Source organism: Berghia stephanieae, chromosome 4 (genome assembly GCF_034508935.2).
Source record: "Berghia stephanieae isolate SIO BIC M18660-M18661 chromosome 4, UCSD_Bste_1.3, whole genome shotgun sequence".
In the NCBI taxonomy this organism is placed as follows: domain Eukaryota; kingdom Metazoa; phylum Mollusca; class Gastropoda; order Nudibranchia; family Aeolidiidae; genus Berghia; species Berghia stephanieae.
Genome location: NC_088363.1, coordinates 37,787,094 through 37,800,186, shown reverse-complemented (window position 1 = coordinate 37,800,186; position 13,093 = coordinate 37,787,094). Strand labels below are relative to the sequence as shown.

The 13,093-nt window shown below is 36.9% G+C and overlaps 1 protein-coding gene across 1 annotated transcript; it reads left to right on the top strand.

Moving 5' to 3' along the window:
• The first annotated feature begins 10,016 nt into the window (after nucleotides 1-10,016).
• LOC144971761 (uncharacterized) lies at nucleotides 10,017-12,228 on the top strand. The gene is made up of 2 exons (XM_078912835.1): nucleotides 10,017-10,256; nucleotides 12,001-12,228. The coding sequence occupies exons 1-2, from the start codon at nucleotides 10,017-10,019 to the stop codon at nucleotides 12,226-12,228; spliced, it is 468 nt and encodes a 155-aa protein (XP_078768961.1).
• The last annotated feature ends 865 nt before the right edge of the window (nucleotides 12,229-13,093 follow it).

The following is a 13,093-nucleotide window of genomic DNA, read 5'->3' as shown; positions in this document are numbered from 1 at the left end:
GTTGATCTGGTGGAAAGTAATACGTGAATATTTACAAGTTTTGTCATAGATTAGATTGATTTTGAACTCAGTGTCTGCAGCAATTTAGTCTTTAATCACGGGCGCATAATTTAGTCAAAGATATAAGAACTGCAATCCAAACAGTTGTTAAAAGCAGGAATTTCCACTTTTAACATCCAACGGAGAGGTCAAACTTAGATGTCGCTGGGTCAAACATACGCGTTGTGGTATGTCACTACTGCTGTCGGATGTGAAGGTCATTGGTTCGATTCTATATAGAGTATGCGGTTAGACTAAGGGAGTTAATTTTTGATATTTTACACGGTAATTTATTTATTTATTTATTTATTTATTATTATTATTATTATTATTATTATTATTATTATTATTATTATTATTATTATTATTATTAGGTGGCGTTTTTATACACCTCCGTTGGAGGTGTACAAAAACGCACAGTTTTTATACACCTCCATTGGAGGTGTACAAAAACGCACCGTTTTTATGCACCTCCGTTGGCGGTGATGGTAAAGTTGTTGCTGCATACGTCCATGAGCCATGAGGTTTAAATAGTTTTAGATTGTAGTTTAGCACGCTGCTTAGTGATTACCGATGTACAATGATAATAAATTAAAGAATAATAACAATAATTTTTAAAAATCAAAAGTAAAAAGAAACATGGCACACAAATACTGATCTCAAATAAATAAATAATTTTAGAAAATTAAAATCGAAGTTTTTTTTTAAAACATGATAAAAAGTTTTTGAAAAAAAAAAAGAAAGAAAAAAAAAAGCAAACAAAAACTAAGTAAATCAAAAAAAAAAAAAAAAAAACAAACTCAACATTGGGAATCGAACCCGGTACTTTCAAGGTTGGAGTCTGACAGCTTGTCCACTGCGCTACGGAGCCACCTGACTGTTCATCACATTTAATAAAGTCTTTCTAAAACATTATTTTACCTTCAATGCAACTTCTATTTTCTGGTTTTATATTTCGATTTTTCAAATTATTAATATTTTTATATAAATTTATTAACAAAGACATCCTACAGATGTCACAATATAACTTTCGCCATGTCCAAATACAGAAACACAATATCACTGATGAAATTGGGTGGGATGCGCATGCGTGACGGAGGTGTATAAAAACGATCCGTTAAGATACACCGTCAACGGAGGTGCATAAAAACACTACGTTATTATTATTATTATTATTATTATTATTATTATTATTATTATTATTATTATTATTATTAATTATGTGACCCTCCGCCCCGAACGGGGGGTGGGGAGGGGGGAAGAAAGAAAGACAGAGAGAGAGAGAGAGAGAGAGAGAGAGAGAGAGAGAGAGAGAGAGAGAGAGAGAGAGAGAGAGAGAGAGAGAGAGAGAGTCTGTGCATTGTAGAGGGCGGGAGCTAAATAGAATAAAGATATAAATATGTGTGTGCGTGTGTCTGTGTGTGTGTGTGTGTTTATGTGTGTGGTTGTATGTGTGAAAGAAACACGAGGGAGACAAAGAGAGCGAGCGAGACAGGTAGATAAACAAACGGGGAAAAGGAGGGAGGGGTGGAGCAAAGAATAGGTAGGGATAGTATTAGAAAGCCCTTCGTTTCAAAAGAAGTCAAAGTCAATCAATTTTTAAAAATGGGACTGGTCAAATCATGTGTTACATTGTTTCCATTTTGAGTCAGATGACAGCTTGAAGAGGAGCGGGTTGGGCTGAATTTGTAATGACTTACATGAAATCATATAATTGAATCTTCTTGTTTGAGCTGCAACGTCGAGTTATTTAGGACCTGCCACTCGTTATCACAACCCCTTGTGGTCAATTGTCAGCTATTAAACTCTCCTCCCCTTTTTCTTTGGGTTCACTCCAGTGACTTCTTATATAGTAGACAATGGTTCACTCACATTGTTTATTGTCTCAAAAGACCCCACCCTCCCTCCCATTCCCAATGAATACACGTTAAAACGCTCTCTCTCTCTCTCTCTCTCTCTCTCTCTCTCTCTCTCTCTTTCTCTCTCTCTCTCTCTCGCTCTCTCTCTCTCTTCTCTCTCTCTCTCTTATTTATTTATTTTTAAAAATATATCTCTCTGCATCCATCTCTCTCTCTCTGTTTGTTACCGACTCTCTCTATCTCTCTCTCTCTCTCTCTCTCTCTCTGTGTGTGTGTGTGTGTGTGTGTGTGTGTTTCTCTCTCTCTGTGTGTTTCTCTCTATGTATTCCAGTATCTCTCTCTCTCTCTCTCTCTCTCTCTCTCGCTCTCTCTCTCTCTCTCATGTAAACAACAACGCGATAGAAAGTTACAGTGCTCTTCTATTATGTCATGTTACGGATGACGTCATTGGCGTTGGCGACTTATGCGTCAACCAATCAAATCGTCACCAACAGTTTCGCATGATATTGCTCGCCATACGGCGGCATCTTCGTCACGCCACTCGTTGACGCCACCGCATGCTCACGGACACCGTCAATATTTACGGGGCGGAATACGGCCGTCGGAGATACTGTCCTCTTGTTGGTTAACGATGGGGTTGAAATAGGATACTGTTTCAAGCAAATTTTTAATTGCCTCTAATTTCAAAAATATTTGAGTTATGATCATTCTGACAACTTTGTAAGCTTCCGTATATCCCAGAGATTCGATTTAGTAAAAAAAGTGATTTTATGATTTTTTGAGAGATACTGTCATTTTGTTGGTTAGGGCAGCGCTGTTAGATCCATCTTCGGCATTCGACACAATAGATCACTCAATCCGATGTGATAGGCTTTCTTCTGATTTTGGCATCGCTAGTACTGCTCTTTCATGGTTTATATCATACCTCATCAATAAGTCCCAGGCAGTGAGTGGAATTGGCAAAGTTTATGACGATATCTATAGAGAAAATGGCGTCCCGCACTGTTCGGGTTTAGGCCCTATCCGTTATACCTATATACCTTACCATTAGGCAATGTAATACTCTCCCATTCTGTTAGCTACCACATTTATGCTGACGACACGCAGCTATATAAATCTGCCTCTCCTCGTGATCTCTCCTCTCTTGTCGGTGATTTAGAAAATTGTTGTGACTCCATCAAAAGTTGGATTCTAGAAAATGAGCTGTTGCTAAATGAAGACAAAACTGAAGTTGTTATGATAGGAATTCAGCAAAAATTAAAGCCTATCCACTTTTCAACTCCTACACTGTGATATTTCTATTTCTGAAAAGGCTAAGATTTTGGGTGTCATTCTGGATAGTTCTTTGTCTATGGATCAGCATATAAACAATTATGTGAAAATAATGTACTTTGAGCTCCGTAGAATATTACAGATTAGGTCATTTTTACCTTTCAACATCTTGAAGATAATAGTCTCTGCTTTGGTCATGTCACGTCTCAACTCCTGCAATTCACTTCTCGCTGGTCTCCCTGTTAACAAAATAAACAAGCTCCAGAGAGTACAGAATTGTGCGGCTAAGTTAGTCCTGGGAAAATCTCATTACGATGACACAAAGGACATGCTTCGAATCCTTCACTGGTGCCATCCCGGGCTAGAATTGAGTACAGAATAGCCCTTGTCTGCTTTGGTGTACCTGAGTCTTCAGTTCCGTTCTACATTCAACACTTACTCCAACCGTACGTACCTCTGAGAAATCTTAGACCCAAAACTTAAAATTGTTAGCATCTCCTAAAACTAAACTTAAATATTTTGGCGATAGATCACCTATGAAATTCGGACCCAAGATTTGGAATGATCTCCCTCAATCTGTGAGATTTTTTAGCTCAATAGATATTTTCAAAAAAACAATAACCTGAAAACATATCTTTTCAAAAAATATTTACTTAATTGAATTTTAAATGTAGTGTATGTGACTTTTGTATTGATGATGTTTTGGTGCCCGTTACAATCTTTTTTTCCGACAGAGGCGACGCTATTAATCCCAGATACTTATTGTACACATGGGTACAGTCAGAGAATGTAAGTTGAGAGCCTTTTCTAAACACTTAACTAGGCACCTCTCCGACACCTTCCGATCTGAAGGTAGATTCTTCTTATGATTCTCACACTACTATGTTATGGTGATCTATTCAGGACGTAAATTCATCGTCACAATCGTGTACGGTCGTGAACCCATCCGGAAGCTTCGTCACAACGCACCGTTGAATTAGATGTTCTGCGGTTTTGGGCTCTTGACCACAACGGGTAATTGTTGGACAGGTGGCAAGTCCCCACTGATGCAATTAAAGGTGCCGTGAGGCAGGTTCTCGACCGAAGCTGATTAGCTACCATCCAATGACTCCTCTTACTGGTGGAAAAGCCTGGCAACGTCCCCCCAGTTTCGAAGCGAGTGTCATTCTTCTAGACCGTGCAGCCGCATGTCTTTTATTTTTTCTTACCCAACAATTTCGATTCTCTGCTCTGCGTTGTAACATTTAGCCAGCCACATTGTACAAAATCTCATTGCTAAAAAAACAAAAAACAAATAAAAACAAACAAAAAAAAACCCCAACAAAAACAAACCAGAAAAAATACCCAAAAAACCCCACACAAAATACAACAAAAACTGACCAGAGCATTACAAAAAATTGGAGATATTAAAAGCCCGCTGACATAGAAAAAAATTTCTATTGGCCACCGCCAACCATCATCCTCCGCAATAACCCTACATAGCCTGTCAAAAGCATTCCAAAGAAACATTTACAAAACCCCAACACACATACACATTCGCGCACACACAAACATGCACACAAAATCAACCATAATCAAAATATTATGTCAACAAAGAAGCCGTTTCCCCACTGGTAATACGGAATCTATCTATCTACTCTATCTGTATCTATCTATTAATATATATGTCTCTCTGTCTGTTTATCATTCTTTATTCTGGTCAAATTTTCGAATGCTTGTTTTTTCCAGAGTGCGGCATTTAACTGGTTAAAGTCACGTGATAGACCAAATAATGAAATTGAAAAACGATTCCGACTAAGAAGCTTTACAATCTTCCAATTATTTTTCTCATATTTCAGATGGTCCAAAAAAAAAAACAAAAAAACAAAAACAGATAAAATGGAATTTAAAAAAGAAAGAAAGAAAGAAACACACACACACACACACACACACACACGGAGAAAGAGAGAGAGATAGATAGATAGATAGAGAGAGAGATATATATATATATAGATAGAGAGAGAGAGAGAGAGAGAGAGAGAGAGAGAGAGAGAGAGAGAGAGAGAGAACAAACAACAAAAATCAACAAAAACAAGATATAATCAAACAGAATTTCATTGCGAATATTAAAGGTCACTCACTGACTTTCTAGTTATTGAAATTCGAGTATCATATTTCAGACTGTTGCCATAATATAACCCGTTATGATTTTGAGCGAAATATAATATAAATTAAATAAAGTAAAATGTTAGAGATATTTTAAGTTTCTTGAACTCCTGCCTTCGAAATTTCATTAAAAGATTAGATATAATGCCGTTGGAACCAATTTTAAAACGCAGTCCTACTCAATTTTGTTATTACCCCCCTCCCCAACACACCCCTTCTGATGACCTCACTAATGATTTTTTTTTCTTGTTATCAAGATGTTTTCTTGTTTATAATGATATTTTCTCGAATTTAATGGTTTGACATTAAGGATTAGCACTGTGGGCAAGCCATCATGGAAATGGAGCTTCAACCGGTTTCTATAGCTTGAAACGGATACTAACAGTTGCTTAAAACCTATTGGATAGGATGTGGGTCTAATGTGAAAGAAAATTCCGACAGATTTAACTGGGGCAGATTCCAATTACAGCTGACAAGACCCGTCAACAGTGGTTGCTTGTGGTCTGAGCATTAACGGCTATGCGGTCTTGTGGTATGACACTCGCTTTCCGATCGGAAGGTCCTGAGTTGGAGTCTCGCTCGGTGCATATTTGATTCCTTGGAAAAGGCTCTTTATTCACATTCTCTCACCGAAATCAGGTGCAAATTGAGTACCTGGCCGTTAACTGCGTTGTCTCTGTCCGAAAAAAAAAATTGTAACATCGCCTACACGTGTCATGTCTCGTTCTAAATATTAAGAGTTGCTGTTGGATAGGAACTTCTTGTAAAGCGCCTTGAGCACGTTTAGTGAATAATGCGCCATATAAAAGCTCAAGTTTGTATTATTTTAAAGACAGTCTAAAGATTAAAACAAGGAGCTGAGTGACGTCATCATTATCCCTTACTAACTATATCGCCATTTTATACTTTGCATTTCACTTACCATAAAAAGAAGCCATTGCTATAAACATATCTCTCTTTTATTCCAAGAGCCAGATATTTAAAAGTATATCGATCCTTTTTGAAGCCACACCAGCAACCGGATTTTTTAAAACTGTCAAATGATTAGTTATATTTTAAAACTAAAATTATTTTGAAACATTTTTGGTGCTTCATTCTAGACAGGTCAGACCAGTTAAAGGGATTCGCTGCGCTACAAATGATGAAATGCTATATAGATAGTATGCGCTTGACAACATTGTCATCCGGAAGTATAACGGACCAAGACACAAAACTGTGTGTAACCATGAACGTTTATAGTCTGGTTAATACAGTTTAGTGAGCATTACTCATAAACGCGGATGGCAAAAAGCAATAACAAATACCCGAGTGACGTCAATTTCTTTCTATCTATAATAGATAGAAAAAAAACACTTCTATGCTAAGACTATCTTGAATATGTAAGCTATGAAAACATATTAAATGATCAAGCGTGGCTCAGCGGTAAGGTCTTTGCTTCGTAACCGAAACGTATCGAGTTCGATCACCTGCCGCTGCGCTGTGTGGCCTTGAGCAAGTCACCTCGTCTTATTATTTTACGCCTGGATTATTCCAGTCTTCCCTATGGTATAGACCCTATTGAGAAATTTCCCCTATTGGGTGAATAAAGGGAATTTTATTTATTTACGCTTATAAACCAATATATAACCATTTGGTGATAAAATGTAGTCATTCATAGCCATAAGGCTTATCGATCCGAAGTTTACCTTGTCTATAGCTTTGAACCCATAAAAGATCTGAGGTACGCAGACGACACTGCACTATTGTCCAAAACACCGGGGGGTCTAGAGAATCTAATAACATCTGTAAAGGAACATAGCGAGACCAAAGGCCTTAAGCTGAATATAAAGAAGACCAAAATCATGAATACTGACAAATGCAAAACAGATGCCATCATAAAAATCAATGGAGAAGAAATAGAAAGAGTAAAGAATTTTGAATATCTTGGAGCCAGGATTGAGTACAACGGGAAATCGGCCCCAGAGATCAGGAGGAGACTAGCAATGGCAAGATCAAAGCTAGAAAAGATGAATAATATCTGGAAAGGGCAGTGCATTCAAACAAAAATCAAAATCCTCAAAAGTGTTGTTTTCCCAACTGCAACATATGGATGCGAAGCATGGACTATCAGCAAAGCAGAGAGCACAAAGATCACAGCTTTTGAAATGGCATGCTACAGAAAAATACTCAGAATATCATGGACTGAAAAACAAACAAACAAAGAAGTCCTGAGAAGGATCGGAATAAAATCACCAATTCTTCTTCAAACTGTAAAGAAATTGAAACTAAACTATTTTGGCCACACGACTCGCCACGAATCATTAGAAAAGCACATTCTGCAGACAAGGGTAGACGGCAAGAGAGGAAGAGGTAGACCAACAAGAAGCTGGGAACAAGATATATGCGAATGGCTGGGAATGACAGCAACTCAAGCAAGTAGACTGGCGGAAAACCGTAATCTGTTTCGCAAGAAAGTTCGGGAAGCAACGTCCTACGCAGGATCAGCTGACTAGATAGAGATAGCTTGGAAAGGACAATAGCAATAAATATGATGTCAAATGCATTTATTATTTGCTATCCTTTGGGTAGGTCGCTAGTCTATGTCGCAAAGATCTAACTGATTCAGTTATACCATTCACTGCTGGGTCGACCGAAGGTGAGAAAATTACATTCTTTTGACTGCATCCAGGATCGATCTTGGTCCATTTTTGCATGAAGCGAGTGCTCTAACAACTGGGCTATCGGGAAAACCAAAATATGTCGAATTTCTTCCCTTGATTTGTGGATTTATTGATCTTTCACATAAGTCTTTTGATACTATATTACTATCTTATCTTATCTTATCGTACTAAAGGCTTAATAGGAATTATCCTTTAAATGCCTTATTCAATAGTTTATAATTAAAGAATCTCATATCGCTTGCATTGTATCATTCACAGACAATTTTACATAACTTTGAATGTCAGGAAAAATGTATCAATACGGTAATGTAAAATCAAAAAATACTGAGTTGGGAGTCTATTACACATTTCCTCTGCCTCCGTCTGTGATCTTCTTCTCACCCGTTTTCTGCTGATGCTATGCGCTTAGTTTTAAAAAAATTCACAACATTCGCCAGCCGGATATATAAGATACCCATACCCAAAACTTGGATAAGAAACTCACATTTCCATCCGGAAATATAACGGACCAACACACATAATTATGTGTAATCTTGGCGTTTACTGTCTGGTTAATAGAGTTTAGTGATAATACGATTCAACAGTCGTAACGTCACTTCTCTTGTAATGACGCACGGTAACTTAGTAACTGGCTCCAAACTATCGGAACAATGGTAGCGGACAGTAGCGGACACCCTTATGAAATATTTCTACGACGAGCATAAAAGCGTATCCAGACGGGAAAGCCTTTATAAATCTGATCATGTTTTGACTTTTACACATTCTGATCACAAGACAAAAGACAGGTTCTAGCCAGCATGAAGAATAAAAAGCACCAATTTTCTTTGTTAAAAAAGATGGCCGCCGTTGCTGGGCGACGTGACATCAGACTATTGAACCCAATTCTTTGTGCAATCTTGGCGTTTCATCATCATCAAGTGACAGGCCTGTTGCAGACATCGGCGATCATGTCCCTCCAACCTTGGCGTTTATTGTCTGGTTAATACAGTTTAGTGAGAATTACTCATAAACGTGGATGGCAAATAATATTTTTAAAAAATAAAATAAAAATAACAATATCAAAATACTTAAATGACGTCATCTTCATTCTATTTATACAATTTATTGAGAACTACTCATAACAATGGCTGTCTAAAAAAGGAAAAACAAAAACAAAAACAAACAAAAAACAAAGAGCTGAGTGACGTCAAAATCGTTTCTTTTATTTGTCGGGGTTTCATCTCCATTCAGCAATGCCGGACAATACGCTGACAGTACGAGTAGCCCTTTGGGAATAAGAGGTGTTGTGAATATCCGTATCTCGTCAATGAGGGATGCGACCGTGCCGATGGAGAGAGATTATATAATTATTTGCAACTCCCAAAAGGCGATGATTAAAAGTATTACTGATTCAATGGTGTCTATGATTTCATCTGATAATGTTACTCTTGAGACTTGTTAAAGGACATTTACTTTATCTACTAATGTCTATCTTGTGTCTTCTCTAGGTCTTTTCTGTCTTTGAAAACATCAGGGGACTCATATATATATATATGAGCAGCTGAGCCCTGATTTTTTGTCAATTCTTGATTTCGCACCCCGTGTCTGGGAAAATGAACCGCAACAAATTCGAAGACAATAATTCTGTCACAACCTCCGTCACTTCTCTCTGTCATTGTTTTTGAACAGACACTTTAATTATTTCTCACTAAATTATATCAACCAGACTATATAAGCATTCAAGCTTACATACAGTTCTGTGTGTTTGGACGTTATGACCTCTGGCGGATGTTGTGAATATTTTATCTAAGCGCATAGCATCGATAACTTATAGTCAACCGATAAGTTTGAGTTTAACATTTTTGTCTTCCACCTTTGCTATTCTTGATCATAAAACGTATCTACATTTGAGCATCTACTTATATAAATAATATGGTGACTTGTATGTTATAAGAGGCATTTGAGATCAAGTGGGAAATTAAGTCTTGTAACTTCTAAAAGCCTAATAAATAATTCCACGTAGAACTTTTAATATAGCTATAAATAACTTGATCATCAGGGCATGACATCTCCGGGTCACCGGGAAAAGCTCCCTTTATCCCAAATAGAAGACATTGTAGTGGATTGGACGTCCGAACCGTGGAATTTGTCACGCCATTGGATGGGATCTGTTTTGTCGTACTCTGGAAAGACTAGCATTCAAAGTTTTGGCTGGAAAACTCCTCCTTCCAATATCAATCGATTGAGAGGACCGGTCATCTTGGCAAACGCTCTCAAATCTCGAACTTGGTACAAGTCCCAGGTTTGAGCGTTTTTACCAAGATGATGGCCATTTTAATCGATTGGTATTGGAAGGACGAGTTTTCTGGCCAAAATTTTAAATACGCGTTTTATTTTCGTGGGTTTTTTTTTTCAGAGTACTATAATGTTGTGAGAACAATAAATCATTATCATACTAAAATTGACGATGGATGGATGGGGATCTAGGTCAGTGTGAGGACGGAAACCTTATTATGTCCTCACTCACTCTCTCTCACACAGATACACAGATACATACACGCTCGTAGACATACTCACACTCAGACGCACGCTCGAGGTGTCATAAACAATCAGACTCATTAAATTGCATGAGCGGGCATGTCAAAGCTCACCCCAGCTTTGTTACACGAACGTAAATAGGTCACCCAATATCATTGTTTATGACGAAGGCGTGTCGGTTTTTCGGATTCTGTTATGCATATTAATGAGAGAAAAAAGCTGATATCTAATACAGTCATAAGTTATTTCTAATTTTCTCTTTTATTATAATGAAGTAATTTAGAGAGAATCCCATCAGGTAGATGCCTGGTAGTTAGAGTTGGGTCATCGTTCAATCAAAAGGGAGTATGTTCAAATCCTGACGATGATATTTATCTTTATAAAATACTGATCCTGGTTGAAATCCTCTGATGTTCAAGCCTATTGTTCGTGTTGTTTTAAAAAATAATAAAACGATATACAATTTTGACCCTAAAATTCGTCCCTCAAACCGTCGATGATTTCACACACACACACACACACACACACACACACACACACATACATATATATATATATATATATATATATATATATATATATAAGTGATAGTTTGTCACTTTAGTGATATATAGAGTATATATTATGTCATATATTTTGTATGAATTTTATATTGCATCTAGAAATAATTAGAGATTTGGAACAAGTCATGATTTTAGCATATCGATGGTCGGTGGATCAAACCTCTCAAGTCCCGATTTTCAAAATCGGCGGATCAAGACTCGGAAGTCTACATACGAACTTTGCGTACAATGTTTCAGACTTTCAATGCATTCAGAGGACTGATCAGCCCAAAATTAACTAAAACACAATGCGCAAGTCTCGTATATAGAGTTTTGATCCGTCGATCGTGAAAATCGAGACTTCAGAGGTTTGATCTGCCGACCGTCGAATACAATAGGAAAAACAGTGATTACTATGTACTATGTCGATATATTACTTGCTGATAGGATAGCATATGAAACGTGTAGCTTATGATAATGCATACAATCAACGAAGAATTAACAAGTATTATTCATCATATATAAATCTACCTTCATATAATTCCCTGTCTACTACAACCTTGAAATAATCTATATATTTTGCATTCTTTATTTCAAATTCCAAATCATTCCATTTTTGGACAAAACGAATACCGAACCAATTTTGTCTTATGTTTGCTGTGCATATCGTGACATAGATCTTAAAGCTGTCCCCGCTAGTAAAAGTAATATTAGAATATGAAAAAAAATTTAGAAAAGTCTATCTTTTCCAGACCATCATTTTGGTATTATGTGGGAATCTACTAGATAATAATAAAAATGAAATTTATTTATATCCTCGTGGTACAGGCAGCTCAAACCACACACATTACATCAGCCATATTATATTATCACAGGCCTGCTCTCAAGGGTATTCTACGGCATTATGGCATTTCTACAAAAGTTGTTAACATTATTCAAATGCTCTATAAAAATTTCCATTCCAAGGTAATTTGTGGGAACAAAGTGACAGAAGATTTTAATATTAACACAGGAGTGAAGCAAGGCTGCATTTTACCCCCTTTTCTTTTCTGCCTTGCAATCGACTGCACCATGAAGGAATCAGTAGACAAGAAAATCGGACTCAGTTGGACATTTGCGGAAACACTAGAAGATCTCGACTTTGCAGACGACATTGTACTTCTCACACACAATTTCACAGATGTACAGTCCTAAACACCACTGGTTTCCAACAATGCTCTTAAGCTAGGTCTATATATAAATGTTGAAAAAAAACCCCAAAATAATGAGGACAGATTCAAATCCAACCCGAATTCTGAACTAAACAACCAAGGCATTGAGGATGTGTATCACTTCACCTAACGAGGCAGCCAGGATTAGTCAAAATGAAAATTCCGAAGATGAAATCAAAGATAGACTAATGAAAGCAGTAAGACCTTTAGATTGCTCAGAAATATCTGTAAATCGAGGAAAATCACCACTAACACAAAACTACGTCTCTTCAAAACAAATGTTCTATCTGTTCTCCTTTATGGGTTGAATCATGGAAACTGACAGGCACCACCATCTCCAAAAAACTAAACAATCTAAAACAAATACCTATGAAGGATCCTGAAGCTATTCTGGCCAAAAGTAATTTCAAGCAAAGAACTGGCTAAACGCACTGAAATTGAACCAGTATCTGAAGCTGTAAAGAGGAGAAGGTGGAAGTATATTCACTTAAAAATGAAATACACAAAAGTATTATTTATAGACATTCTAAAAAGGCGTTTCCGTAAAAGCATCGTTTATAAGATTTTGTTTCAAAAGCGGATTCTGAACATTTTGATCATTAGGCGGCAAGGCATTTAGCTATATTAAAAGTTCTAAATGGAATTATTTAAAAGACTTTTATAAGTTAGAAGGCTGAATTTCCAACTTGATCTCAAATGCCTTATTAATAACACACAAGTCACCATATTATTTATATAAGTAGATTCTCAAATGTAGATACGTTCTAAGATCAAAAATAGCAAGATGAAAGAAAATTCAAATATTAAAGTCAAATTTATCGGAAATAGAAAATCTAAGCTTTTTTTTC